Source organism: Lactuca sativa, chromosome 3, assembly GCF_002870075.4.
Source record: "Lactuca sativa cultivar Salinas chromosome 3, Lsat_Salinas_v11, whole genome shotgun sequence".
Lineage (NCBI taxonomy): Eukaryota > Viridiplantae > Streptophyta > Magnoliopsida > Asterales > Asteraceae > Lactuca > Lactuca sativa.
This window is the reverse complement of record NC_056625.2, coordinates 67872868-67888110: the sequence shown is the minus strand read 5'-3', so window position 1 is coordinate 67888110 and position 15243 is coordinate 67872868. Positions and strand designations below refer to the sequence as shown.

The 15243-nt window shown below is 33.8% G+C and overlaps 1 protein-coding gene across 3 annotated transcripts; it reads left to right on the top strand.

The window, feature by feature from the left end:
* Positions 1–9045: 9045 nt before the first annotated feature.
* Positions 9046–14776, top strand: LOC111888322 (paired amphipathic helix protein Sin3-like 4). 3 transcript variants are annotated; one of them, XM_023884479.2, is made up of 19 exons: positions 9046–9344; positions 9433–9466; positions 9571–9643; positions 9724–9864; positions 9952–10138; positions 10209–10307; positions 10401–10701; positions 10818–10954; positions 11141–11216; positions 11463–11659; positions 11744–11898; positions 11998–12380; positions 12460–13133; positions 13218–13312; positions 13400–13538; positions 13624–13776; positions 13886–14061; positions 14209–14320; positions 14462–14776. In XM_023884479.2, the coding sequence occupies exons 2-19, from the start codon at positions 9442–9444 to the stop codon at positions 14645–14647; spliced, it is 3309 nt and encodes a 1102-aa protein (XP_023740247.1). In that variant the 5' UTR covers positions 9046–9344; positions 9433–9441; the 3' UTR covers positions 14648–14776. The 3 variants fall into 3 exon arrangements, with proteins under 3 accessions (XP_023740247.1, XP_023740248.1, XP_023740249.1); XM_023884480.2 differs by lacking the exon at positions 9433–9466 and having other exon boundaries at positions 9046–9385; XM_023884481.2 differs by lacking the exon at positions 9433–9466 and having other exon boundaries at positions 9046–9385; positions 9467–9643.
* Positions 14777–15243: the final 467 nt, after the last annotated feature.

Below are 15243 nucleotides of genomic sequence, written 5' to 3'. Positions count from 1 at the left end.
ATCCCTCTCATGGATTTATTGTTGAGGAAACCCCTTAGCAATAGTGTCCATCCCGATGATAATCCTTAGGCTAGATCCCTTACAATAGGTGTTTTAGGGACGTAAAGTGAGGATAACGAGAATGGGTAATCGGGTTATTGTTGGTTGATGAAATTAATAAACTTATTTATTGCAGGTTGAAAACCCTATGTGCTCACCGGGCTCCCGAGCCTGACCCACTCAGTTTTCTCATATACAAGTAGTGGAAAGAGAGCACAAGAGTGATGATGTGATGAGAGATCAATGGATTATAGGCTACTAGAATAAATAGATATTATAATGCCTATGCTGTTTATGTTTATGCCTTTGATCTGTATTAATAATGATATCCCAAAGTTTTTAATATAATACATTTCTACGGAAATGATTTGATAAATTCTTTTTCATATTTTTTTTGGGAACAAATTCCGCATTATATTTCTTTAAAAATATACTCTGATTTTCAAATAAAGCATAAACAAATCGGTCTTTCTGGCCGTGAATTTGGGGATGTCACACATACTGATTTGAGATATACTAACACCTTCGCTGAGAGTCGGAGACTTAATGAGGATAAACAGGGATGTGTTGAACCATGAGGGTGCGGGACGTCGACTCTGATACCATGTGAATATAAGTGGGGCCCAATATTGTCTCTACAAAAAAGCCTTTGTGGAGAGAAGAGAGACTTTAACATATATAGACATTTATTAGACCGTATTGCACTAATATGAGATACACCAACATTATATGTAAATTTTTTGAGTTCTTTAAATAAACTTAACACATTATTGTCGGACCTCATTGATCTATCTCTGAAAGAGATTATTAATGTATCTTACATCGGCATGACACTATAACTTATGCCTTTATTCTATGAGGGTGATTGGCTAAGCTCAAAAAAGTATTTTAACTTATTATCGGTTTTATACCGATATATGTTAAAATTAGTGTTTGGATAAACAAAATTTTAAAAATACTTATAATGGTGTGGAATAGAAGATAAGTTTTTTTTTTTTGATAAGTCACCGACCCCTAACTTATTAAAATTCTTTATAACTTATAGACGTCCTGCATCTCCGGGAAACTTTTTATTGGTCATTTTGCCAAACGCTAAAAAATAATTATCAGCTTATAGCGTTTTGACATCGTATAAGCTAATCCAAACATTTTTTTAAAAGACTCATCAACTCTGAAGAATCTTTTCAGTCAGACTTAAGACCCGAAAATACCAAGTCAAGACAACGTGCAAATACTAGTTCAACAAGATTCCAGGAATATCAGACTTTTAGTTACTTGGCCTAGACTATATATATATATATATATATATATATATATATATATATATATATCATTACTATATATAAAAACCCTTTTTATCTCATTCCACCAAAATCAAATTTATAGAGTTCGTTTCACGCCACGTATCCTATCTTCGTAGGAACGACGTAACGTACCACAACAGGCGTTTTTAAGTTTGCGTATAACGTCTCACATCCTCCACATAAAGTCTTAAATAGCCCCCAACGATTCGACGACTCCCCTTTTCCTCTAAGTGCAACACCATATGCCTTCCCCAACAATCGACCGAGAGATACGTCCATTACCGCCCCCGCGTTCTTCCACCAAACACGATTCTTCGGGACACTTGGTTTTCACTTATCGCCTTTCGTAATACACCGCCATAGATGGCCCCTCACCGTGATTCTCTTTGTAGTTTTGTGACTACACCTGCTTCTTTCTTTTTATTGCTCGAATTTCTTTTCTGTTGGTGCACCAAAAATTGAATCGAACATTTTTTCCTGATTCTCAAAGTATTCATCCATCCCTTTGAAAGGTAATTCATAGATATCACTACTTTTTTCTAAAACATCTCTACTTCTTACTTCTTTTTTGATGAATTGGATTATTTGATTCATGTATTGAGTTTCTATTTCTCTTTTTGGATTGCTTGATTTTTAGTGAGTAGGTTTTTGTAGGACTGTGTCTAATTGACGTGTGTAATCAGAATTTGGAACCATAGGTTAGTTTAAGGACGATTTGTCCTTTATGGGGGTATACATATACATTGGGAAGATTTGGAATATGTCTTGCTAAAGAAGAGAATTTTATTATGCTCATGACGTGTTTGATGATGTCACACCCCAAAACCACGAACGGCGGAAACGTTCAGGGGTGGAGGACGTCATGTACAGTATCACAACAGTGTAATATAATAAACAAGCAACAACATCATCCATTGCATTATAAGTAGAATTTCAATACATGTGTGTTCTTTCATAATGTACAACAATAAAATGAATAAACAAAATAAGGCGAGTCTTGTATGTGCTCCATCTTCTCAAAAACCTGACCACCGCACCTGTCTAACTGATGACCTGAGAATACAAGTTATTTTGAAAGCGAGTATCAGCTTTAAAGCTGGTGAATTCATAAGAAAGTAAGTGTCGTTGTCTTGCCTATGAAAATCTGTTATGAAATTCATGTAAACCTTTAAATGAAAATGTTGAGGTAAGTATGAAATCCCTAGAAAAACCCTTATTTTCTATAAGTATGAAATTTAGTCCTTTACCAAGACCCGAATGTTTTGTAAGTAAAATGATAGTTTTCCTTTGGTTGATTAGTACTAAAGTACTTAGTCTAACTCATCGTTTATGTGAATATATCACAAAATAAAGTAAAATAAGAAAATGATATGACAGTCTTCTACCAAGACCCTAATGTTCTGTTATGACTAAGTAGTCTTCTACCAAGACTCGAATGTTCTGTTATGACTAAGTAGTCTTTTACCAAGACTCGAGTGTTTTGTAAGTAATATGATAACTTTTCCTTTCTATTGACTAGTACTAGAGTACTTAGTCTAACTCATCGTTTATGTGAAAGTATCACAAAATAAAGTAAAATAAGAAAATGATATGACAGTCTTCTACCAAGACCCTAATGTTCTGTTATGACTAAGTAGTCTTCTACCAAGACTCGAATGTTCTGTTATGACTAAGTAGTCTTTTACCAAGACTCGAATGTTTTGTAAGTAATATGATAACTTTTCCTTTCTATTGACTAGTACTAGAGTACTTAGTCTAACTCATCGTTTATGTGAAAGTATCACATAATAAAGTAAACAGGAAAATATAATCATGTAAGTGTTAGCCGGAGGTACTGGTGCTAACAATACATCGCGGTAAGCGAGATAAATAACCTAATGAACCTCCGAAGATGGTCCAATTGTCCTCTGTAGCAGCAACAGGTTGGAGGAAGGGTTAGTCCCGTAAAGGTACTCCTAGTATAAGTAATAACCGTAGGCATCCGTAGATGTTCATCACCCACTGTTGCTAACATATGAGTTCCGGAATGGTTAGTCCCGTACGTATATCCCGAGGTACTGTGGGATAGAGGCCCATCTAGGTATCCCGAGGTACTGGGGGATAGGGTCCTGTCTTAGATATCCCGAGGTACTGTGGGATATGTAGGAAGATTTACACAGAAGGTACTAATAAATCATCCTCGTAGTTCTAAGTACAAGTATACAGGTAGTAAATACAGGATAATGCACCTAAGTAACAGTCGTCCTATATGGTATTCATGTAAGTGTGCTCATGTAACAGGTAAGTATATGAAAACATATTCATGTATCAGGTAATCCTAAGTAAGTGTACTCATGTATCATGTAAGGTATTGGTATGGACTCATGAATGAACTGACTCTTGTGTGATTCCTTGTAATAGAAGCAATGTTTGATATCTTCTAACTATCCCTATGATAGCTAACTGGAAGGTAATTGGTTGTTTACGTAGGTTTATGCACTCTTGCTACCCAAGAGTATTGGAACCTAATGAAGGGTGAGAACTATAATCTCTACCATGTATATGAACATATGCGCATAAGTATAGTTTGATTCAAGAAGGTAAAATAATGGTTTTGCAAGATGTCTAGGAGTTTTGAACAATAATTTAGAGTGACTTGATGTCATTAAACATTTCAAAACTAATATTTTTGTTATCAAGGTATTTTAAGATAGAAAACCACTTCATGTGTCACCTTTTGAAATATGTGAAATCTACCGAGTGAAAACACAGTTACAAAATACATAAGATTGATTTAATAACATACTGTTTTCTAATTGTATCCCCCCATTAAAGCATTTAAAATCATTTAAAACATTGATTAAGGGGTATGAACTCACGTGTAGTTGGTGATTGGGATGAACGGGGCGGTATAGGATTGCTAGGTGTCAAGCGAGGACTTGTACACACACTACGATCCTAATGAACATATAATCACACATATATGCATTCAATTAGCCTTAAATCACTAATTGATAAAGTTAAGACATCCTACACATAATAAACACTTTATATAAGTGTTTTAAGCCCTAAGGATTGCATCTAAGCTATTGTGGGACAAGGTACTTGTGTTTAGGGTTCCAAAGGACCCTATATGAGAGTTTACTCTCCATAAACCATCACACATGGAGTTTACGGTTGTAAAATCTTGAGTTTACGGCCGTAAACTCCCAACCATGGGGTATTTGTGTGTTTTGAAGTCCCAAATGCTTTCTAGAATTATTCTAACCTGGTGGTTCCATCCTTGAAGGGGTTTAAGGTCTAGAAATACTCCAATTAGGAGTTTACGGCCTCAAGGCCATTCCCCTTGGAGTTTACGGCCGTAAACTCCCTTGGGGTGTTGTTTTTGTTGTTTTCAAGCCTCTTGCTTTTGAAGGACATGTTCTAGACAATTGTTTAAGGCAAATGAGGACCCTAGGCACACTTTGGTGCCATTCTTTTGAGTTTACGGCCCAGGAGCATTCTCTTGGCCGTAAACTCACTTTGATAAGTGATTTTGGTGAGTTTTGGTCCTTCATTTAAGTGGAACAATTTCTTGTAAAGGTATAGGGCTTTAGGTGTCATGAAAACACCCCTTATGTCCATTTATATGGAATTTACTGCCTAGGATACACTTGGGTCGTAAACTCACATTTTTTTGTGTCTTTTGATGTGTTTAAGGCCTCACACTAAATGAGAACTAGTCTAGATAAAAGCCTTAAAGTCTTAGAGTCCTTAAAACACCATTTTGAGTGTAAAAAGGGAGTTTACGGCCCATGAATCTCTTTGGCCGTGAACTCCCCAAACTTGGGTGATTTGTGGATGTTTTCTTGTTCCTAACATGCATACATAATAGTCTAAAGCATTAGCATAACACAAGGGTCGGTTTTGGCTTCGTTTCGGGAGTTTACCGCCCAAGAACACCTTGGGGAGTAAACTCCTAGATCTAATGATTTAGCCATCTAAATCATGTTATAAGCATCTAATAAGTATTCTAACACTACTAGAAGGAGTTACTCACGATTTGGGATAAAAACCCGAAGATCCGTCAGAGAGAAAATGGCTTTTCTCTAGTTGGAAATGTGAATAATGAATGAATTTGGTTCAGAAATCTATTTATAGTCCTGAAATATTTTGGCAGAAAATATTTTTATTCCTAAAATGATCTCTATTATAATAGAGTGTTGGAATAATAGTGTTGCACAAAACCCTAGTGCAACCACTCTCCTGATATCTCCTTAAGTGTAAATCCTGAAAACTACCAAACTTATACCCGAAGTCTGGAATTTCCCTGAAACTGTTCTAAGCTCTATTGTCTTGATATGGGTAGTTCAGAATGGAAATTTCGGGATGTCACAGATGAAATGCCTAGGAGCAATTTCATCTTTTAAACCTTAACGATTAAATGACAAGAAGAAAATAATGATTGATTTTCTATTTTTTTTTATCAATGGCCCAATGTCTATGTTTGATGTAGTCATTACTTCAAATCATCATAACGCAACAACCGTTAAATGTGTTATAGATGTTTGAATCTTATACTTTTTAATTTGATAACGACAAGGAGCATTGCTTACAGAGGCTGCAAAACAGATTAGATTTTGCTTATATATGAGTTCCAGAACAAGTATCCATGAACAAAAACTAATGAAACAATGAAGGGTTGGTCTCATATTTTTCGATTTAGATTATTGCCTTAGAAACATTCATGGCATTAACGAAAACTGCCTCTCCTTTTGTTGTTGGTGTCAGAAATGCAAAAGTGAAAAGATTAAACAAAATCATAATTTGAAATAGTAACAAGAATTTTGTAACGATATGCATTTACCGAGCATCCATCATATATTTCACTATACAACATAGATTTCCTTTTTAGATTCTATTCCATAACTAGAAGCATGAGACTGGGGACTGGAATAGATTGTGGAGCTTTTGAAGGGCATAACGGTCCAGTGTAGAGTTGTTGACTGGACACCAATGCCCTTTGTGCTGCACATTCATCCGCTAACATGACTGTGTTGTAATCATACATTTTCTTTCTTATTTTTATACAATTAGTATAGAAATTGTCAACAAAAAGTACTTTTCAAAAGTATTTCTTGAGTTTTTGTTATTTGAAAAATGGAATCCTGGAATTTTTTTTGTTGGTAATTGTATCAATTGTTTTCAATATCTTTTTGATTACAGGAAATAATGGGATGCAAGTCACATGGGATGGGATGATCTGCAGTTGTTTAACCTTAAACATAATTGAATGTAAATTATAATATAGCTATAAAAATTATAATCGTAAGAAATCCATGATTTTAATTATAACCTAAACTTTATTTATTTATTTTGGTAAAAATAACTGAATGTTTTTACTATAATCTCATTGTATGTTCAATTGTTTTCGTTTTGTGAATAAGAAGTTCTATAACTATAATTAAATATAATATACAATAGAATTGGGATTACCACATGATGATTTTACATAGCTCATATTTATGTTAATTCATCTCAAACCTACCCTTAGGTTTGAACTTCTTGATGCATGCAACGTTACTTAATAAAAATGTATTCCTCATTTATTTTCAATTGTTGAATGATTGTTTTTTATGCAGGCCAACAAGATAGGAGATGCTGCTGGTCAGCTATTTAGGTGCATTTAATTCTCAATTCTTTGGAACATATTTATGTAAAATCATTGTATAGTAAAGTACGTTGTTGTATTATGCTATGTGTTTTATACTTGAAAGCCCAACACCAATAACTAAGGGTGTTTACGGGGCGGTTCGGTTCGGATAGTAATAAAATTGTGAACTGTGACCACGGGGCGGGTACCTCATGCGCACTAACCGAAACCGAACCGTATTGACAAAAAAACCGAACCGAACCGTATGAAAGCGGGTAATCACGGTTCGGTTCACGGGTACCCGCTAAAATATAAAAATTAAATTCAATTGAAACTACAAACTCCATTTAAGTTATCTCTTTCTTAAAATTAGTAAGTCAAAGAGTTTATAAAAAACATAATGAAGTTTAAAAAACGTAATGAAGTTCAAATATCATATATTATAATTTGTATAATAAATACAATAATAAAAATAACAAAAATATCAAATGAACATAGAATAACAAAATTGGAGTTGTCGATATGGATTTTTGTTTAGGTTATTGGAATCGTAGATCAATCAAAACAATACTAATGAAATAATACTTTTTTACTTTATATATATATATATATATATATATATATATATATATATATATATATATATATATATATATATATATATATATATATATATATATATATAATATAATGGTTCGGTTCGGGTAACCGCGGATACCTAAATATGAAAACCAAAAACCGACCCGTTGATATCCGATTTTTTCGGTTTCGATTTTTTTCGGTTACGGTTTTTTTCGGTTTCGGATTGGCCGGTTCGGCTCGGTTTTTCAGTTTTGCGGTTTTTTTGCACACCCCTACCAATAACGTTTGTCATATAAGATTTGTAAAACAAAAAATTAAACAAACCTCCATGGGCGGTTTTAAGCACGATGGTTTTTCAATGAAATTCCAAAACAATACTCAAGGGTCGTGCTTAGCACGGGCCTCAAACTTTTCTAGTATATTTATATACACACACACACACTTGTAAAAATCGCACGACACAACTTAGGCAACTTAGACTTACTGAATCATCTATACCTGTATTTTCAAACTTACATATGTAGCTTTCTTTTCGATTAATAAAATCAAAGAAAAAATATGATCAAGGGTCAAAAGTTTCATTGTAAATCATCTGTGTCATTTTGATTTCAATCCAATATACAAATTCGTAACAACACCAGAGTTTCTTATACAATTTGGTTGATATCTTTTTGATTGATTTTTGAGAAAAACAATAACAAGGCTATGTTTGGCGGACTAGCTGAAAAGCTAGCTGATGGCTGAAAAGCTAGCTGTTAAATAAAAAGCTAGCTGATAAAAAATAACGTTTGGTAAAACTAGCTGAAAAGCTAGCTGAAATATATAAAATTACATAAAAGGACATGTAAGAATATGTGTTTCTATAATTAATTAAGGGGTGTATTTGGAAATTTTTTAAAAAGCTCCTAAAAAGCTAGTCTAAGTAGCTTTTGAAAACGCTAGCTTATAAGCTACTTTTTGGTTTACCAAACACGACAACATAAAAAAGCTCGAAAAATAAGCTAGCTGTGGCGCGCCAAACACAACCTAAGTATCTATCTTTTTGATTATTCCATTTTATAAGCAAATTATACGGATAAATCATTATCTTAAATTCTATTCCCATCTTTTTGACAATTCCATCTTTATAAGCAAATTATATGGATAAATTACCATCTTAAATTCCATCATAATGTAATCCATACATTCCATAGAATTCATTTCTGAAAAAAGAAAACATGATAGGAATATGATCAAATACTCCAAACGTTGTTTTCTAACGAACCAAACGTTCCTTAAATGTTTAAAAGATGAAAGATCGACTTATACCGTACCTAACTTGGAAAATTCATCAACCCAGAACTCATATGCTAAACGGCGTTATCTCCGTTTGCTTTTTCCTGGACAATTTTACCCTCGCTTCCCTCTTTTGCCCTAGCAGCTCTTTACATATAAAACAAAGTTACCGGATACACCGGTTACCCGTCATCCGGATCATTGAAAATAAAGACGTCAAAATGACCACCGCTACCCTTTGCTCTCTTCTCTCCTTTTTCTGCATCTCACACACACACAGTGTGTGTAATATATACACACATAAAATATTTATAAATAGCCTATACATACACAAAACTGTATCTATATCTCGACTCTAAATTGTATTTCTGAATTCATAGATACACTTTGTTAATTGGAAACGGATTATATGGTTTGATGCAAACACATATAGATAGTGGTATATGCATATTTATTTTTTGGAAACTTCGATGGCGAATTTTGTGAATTTGAAGTAAACTTGAAGAACGGGAAGATCTTACGGCGTTCCAAGAGTAAATTTCTCCAATTTGAATTTGTGTTATCGCATTGTTAGGTACTTCTGTTCACATTTATACTCAATTGCTAAATTTTGTTACTCAGAAACCAGGAATGGTTGACGGTGATCTGTTTACAGGTATGAATTGTGTGAAGTAGCTCTTGTTCAATTTTGAATTTTCGTTTTGGTTGTTCATCGGGGGTTTAAACTATTGGAAAGTTTAAATTGTTTGGGTTTTGAAGGGATGAAGCGGTCTAGAGATGACGATGATGCTTACAGCAGCCCTCAGTTCAAGCGGCCATTGATTTCTGAACAGTAAGCCTTTAGAATATACTTATATTGTTGGGAAGAACTGTGTGATTATGAGCTTGATGTGTTGGCTTTTATTGTTGAAGATCCAAGCACAAAGGCAGCACTCATAAATTGACGACTAATGATGCCCTAACATATCTAGAGAAAGTTAAAGATATATTCCAAAATGAAAAGGAAAAATATGAAGAGTTTCTTAAAGTCATGAAAGATTTCAAGACCCAAAGGTTTGGCTAAGGTGTTGCTTCTTTCAATTTTCATGCCATGTTTATGTAAAAGCATGTCCTTGATTATAATCACTATATTTCCCTTAGAATTGACACCACAGGTGTCATAGCACGGGTGAAGGAATTGTTCAAAGGGCACCAGGACCTACTTTTGGGTTTCAATCCCTTTCTTCCAAAGGGATTTCAGATCACCCTCCCACTAGATGATGAACAACACCATGTTAAGAAGCCTTTGGAGATTGAAGAAGCCATTCTATTTGTAAACAAAATTAAGGTAATGACAATACAGTTTCAATTAATGTTTCCATCTGACACTTATATTCTAACAAGATTTTCACTTGCAGATGAGATTTCAAGGTCAAGACCATGTGTACAAATATTTTCTTGATACTTTGAATAAGTACAAAAAAGAAAACAAATCCATCAAGGAAGTTCACCAAGAGGTTTCTCATTAAACTCTTACAATATTTGGTTCTTAAATCTTAACATACTTCTGTAGTTCTTGATTTGTAGGTTCCATTGTTATCATCTTTCAGGTTGCTGCTCTTCTTAATGATCAACAAGACCTGCTAAAGGAGTTCACCAATTTCTTACCTGATTCTTCTCATACTGAATGCAAAGTCAACGTTGACCAGCCTGATCCAGATCATGAAAAAGCATGTACTATACCTGATAAAGAGAATAAGGCACATGGTGAGAAACAAAAAGACACATCAGAAGACACAGAACAAAGAGAACACGATCAAGATGATAAAGATTGTGATGTGACACATCATTTCACTCAAAATAAACCCCCACGTACTCTTGAAGACTCTGTAGCTGAACTCTTTCATCAAGGTATCTACTAGTCCCATTATTCAAATATTTGATTTGATGATGACATTAGATAGAATCTGAATTGTGTTATACATGTATTGTATTTTCATTTTTATTGGATCTTTATATGTTGGAAGATGTACATGGACAAATGCTTTGTCTTCGTGAGAAGGTGAAGGAAAGATTGAGCAACTCAGATGATTACCAGTCATTCTTGAAGTGCATTGCAGAGTATTGCACAGAAAGTATCACTCGGCCACAACTGCAATCAAGGGTAAACTTATATACACAATACACATTATTTAAAGATTTATACTTTTTTGTTTCTAGTATTTGCTTCCTGCTTTATTGCTAGTTATCTGCATTCGTTGTTTGTGTATCCATTAAACTTCTAGATGACTTTTTGTGTGGCATCCTTAGATTTAATTTGATAAATTAAAGAATTTTTTATTTTTGTTAGGTAAATAGTTTGCTTGGAGCATATCCGGATCTTGTGGAAGAAGTCAATGAGTTTATAGATCGCAGTGAAAAGACAAGTAATTGTACACATAAGTTCTTATTTCCATGCTTAACAAGAATCTATTTTCATCTGCAAGTTAATAAAATCTTCATCTATTAATGTATATATATGCAGATAGCTTTTCCCCATGAGTAAGTTTACATATAGTTACATATATCCTAATCCCACTGCTGATTTTACATAAATGCCCCTCTATGTTATTTCCTCAGCAATGTTGGATGTGAAATTGTTTTTTCGTGACTCTCTAGCATGACTTTGACAGGATCTTTATGGAGTGATGGACATTTACCTGGAGTAATAAAGGGTAATGATGGGGGTAAAGATGGAAATTCTGATGGAGATGAAATGGACAAGAATAGTTCAGCCATCAAGGAGAAGTATCTAACAAAATCGATTCAAGAACTTGACCTTTCTGACTGTGAATGCTGCACTCCAAGTTATCGCCTTTTACCAAAAAACGTATGATTTAATATTTATAGATCAAAACACTTTTTTTTTAAACAAAAATTATATAAATTTGACAGTGTGTGTTTCTTGATACAGTACCCAATTCCTTCAGCAAGCCAAAGAACAAAGATTGGTTATGAGGTGTTGAATGATCATTGGGTGTCTGTTACTTCTGGAAGCGAAGATTATTCTTTCAAACACATGCGTAAAAACCAATATGAAGAAAGCTTATTTCGATGTGAAGATGACAGGTGGCATTGGCATATCATCTTTACCCTTTTACCCTTTTGGTCTTGAATGATTCTATATGTGTATATAATAATAATAATAATGATTTCCTTCTTCATCAGATTTGAACTGGACATGTTACTAGAATCAGTGAATGTAACAGCAAAACGTGTGGAAGAACTATTAGACAGGATTAATGATAATTCGATTAAGAAGACAGAGAATGTGGTTCATATAGAAGACTTTACAGCTATAAATCTGAGATGCATTGGGCGTTTATATGGTGATCATGGGCTTGATGTGATGGATGTATTAAGAAAGAATGCATCTCTTGCTTTACCAGTTATATTACATCGTTTGAAACAGAAGCAAGAAGAATGGCTGAGGTGTCGATCCGATACTAAAAAAGTTTGGGCTGAAATTTATGCTAAAAATTATCATAAATCACTCGATCATCGTAGCTTTTATTTCAAACAACAAGATTCAAAGAGCTTGAGTGCTAAAGGTAAAAACAATGATCCTAAATAAAACCATGGATGATTGATTATTGATGTTTGTTTTTTTTTTGATATTGGATACTGCAGCTTTATTGGCTGAAATTAAGGAAACAAGTGAAGAAAAGTCTATAGATGATCATATCCTTCAGTCTATTGCTCCTGGAAAAAAACAAAACAATATTCCACATCAAGAATTTAAGTACTCTGATTTAATCATCCATGAAGATTTATATCAACTCATGAAATATTCTGTCACACAAAGTGCTTCCTCTGAACAAACGGATAAATCCGTGAAGATCTGGACTACTTTTGTTGAGCCTATGCTTGGTGTTCCTCCTCGGTCAACATCCACAGTTGACCAAGCAAAAACAACCAATCGTGGTTCTTCCATGAGATCCAATGATAACATTAACATTAACAACAATGGTGTTAAAGAGAATGGTGAATTTTCACCAAATGGAGATTTTAAAAGGGGTAGTAGCCGAAGGTCATTAGATGATAATAGTGAGAACGCTTTTGATTCAGGAAGTGAATCCGCTGATGCGGAGGATCACTCCCCGTATGTAGACCATGGTAACAATGGTGGGAGTGATGGTGTGGTGGACGCATTGGGTGACGACACCTGTCCGTTTTCTGAACATATTTTGAAAAGAGTGAAACCGCTTATGCTTCATGTTCCTGAATCTTTGCAAAGTAAAGAAAAAAAGTCGAGGGTGTTTTACGGAAATGATGACTTTTATGTTTTCTTCAGACTTCATCAAGTAAAGCTAGCTTACTTTTATTTATTTATTTTTATTTTTCATATTTTCGTTTTTGCTTATTCATCTGCTATTCTTAATTAACAGATATTGTACTCAAGGCTAGAGGAGGCAAAGGAAAAGTCTCTAGTTGAAAAATGGAGGGGTTCAAATGATGCAACACCTAATGATTCATACGCTAGGTGTTTTATACTTTTATTATCTATTTTCTCTTTTCCCAATTTTCTCATTGGTCAGTTTTTTAATTTTAATTTTTTTTTTATTTACAGATTCTTGGATCTACTGTATAGTTTTCTTGATGGTGCTATCGACAGTGCAAAATATGAAGATGAATGTCGGGCTGTTCTTGGCACGTGGTCGTTTCCTGTCTTCACATTAGACAAACTGATCGACAAGCTTACAAAATTGGTAACATATATATATTTTTTTTACAAAATAAATTTGTATTTCCAAATCTACCCTTGGAGCTATAAATCAACAACGCCTTTAACAGCTGCTAGCGATTGCAACGGATGAGGTTAATAACAAGCTTCTTGATCTTTATGCGTATGAGAATTTGAGAAAAGGGGAGAGATTTGTGGATGAACTTTATAATGCAAATGCAAGTGTGATTGTTAATGACTCAAAGATCTTCCGGTTTGAGTGTGTGAGTATGATGTAGTTGTTCATCTGTTTTCTAATATAGCAACGTACTTTGGTACTTATGATTAACAATTTTTTTTATGTTTTTATTATTATTGTTTTTTTTTTTGCAGTCATCTATCCCTGAAACATATAGACATACGCGATTAACTATACAAATAATAAACTTTGCATATGAAAAATCTGAACCTCCAGCTTCTTTGATGGACCCAAATTTTGCAGCATATTTAAACACTCAACTCCTTTCAGTTGATCATAGGAGAAAGAGGCACAGGATCTTCTTGAAGAGGTATGTGGTTGTTTATGTAATATTAATTAAAATCCGTTATTATTGACAAATAATAAAAAAAGGAAAGAATATGACTGTTTCTTGTATTTATCACAAAAAAGTTATCTTGAAGCACATGTTGTAAGTTTTTGCATGATGCATCTACAGGAACAAGAGAAAAAATGGGTGTGGAGATGATGACTCAGCAATGGCAAAGGCCATGGAAGGTTTTCATATAGTCAATGGGCTTGAGTTCAAGATAGCTGCCTTTACATATAAGGTTAAAAAATTTACATATTTACCATCATTATAAAAGTTACCAATATCCATACATGTATTTACCATGTGAAATGTCTCAACTTTCATGGTACATCGAATACAAGGGTATTTTTGACATTTGGGCATGGTGTGTGTGGGACAGGTGTACTATGTTATGGGTACATCGGATTCTTTGGTGCGAAAGGGAAGAAAAAGGGTGAACAATAATAATCGTATGGTGTCTCGTGAAGTTGGTAATGGTAATATTTCAATTTCAAATGCTCATTCTCTTAAAGCATTGAAGTTCCTTAAGTTTTTGTTCTCAAGGATTCAATCCATGGGAACATGACAAGATTAAAGAATTCTAGTGTTTTGTAATTGTAATAGGAAGAGAAATAAATAAAATTAATAATAAAAATTTGTAATTGTGATGATACTGCATAACAAGTAAAAGACATTGAATTTGTAAGTTGTACAATCATCATGTAGGTTAATTAGACTACAATTGATATATAATTCAAAGAAATCTTATAATAACTTTATAGGATGCATTTGAAAATTATTCAAACCACATATTATTGCCTGGTTCTCACTCAAAATGTCTTAAAGAAGATTATTCACATGTCTTTTCGTTAAACTTGTTAATACACAACAATACTCAAGTTTCATAATGAATAAACTGTAAAGTAAGGAGATGTGAATGCAATTGGGTTTCATGAGCCTCTAATATTTTAAAATATTGTTAATTACACATTCAAATTTTCAATAAAGGGTTACTTATCTATACAAATACAAGTAACCAAAATGGGACAGGAGGTGTTAAAAGAGAGTTACCACACATTTTGATCAAATATCGTAAAAAAACCCTCCCTAAATAAATAAATTAGAATGGCCAACACCTACGTCCTTTGCACCTGTTCCTAAATCTGTCTATTTCTCCCATCA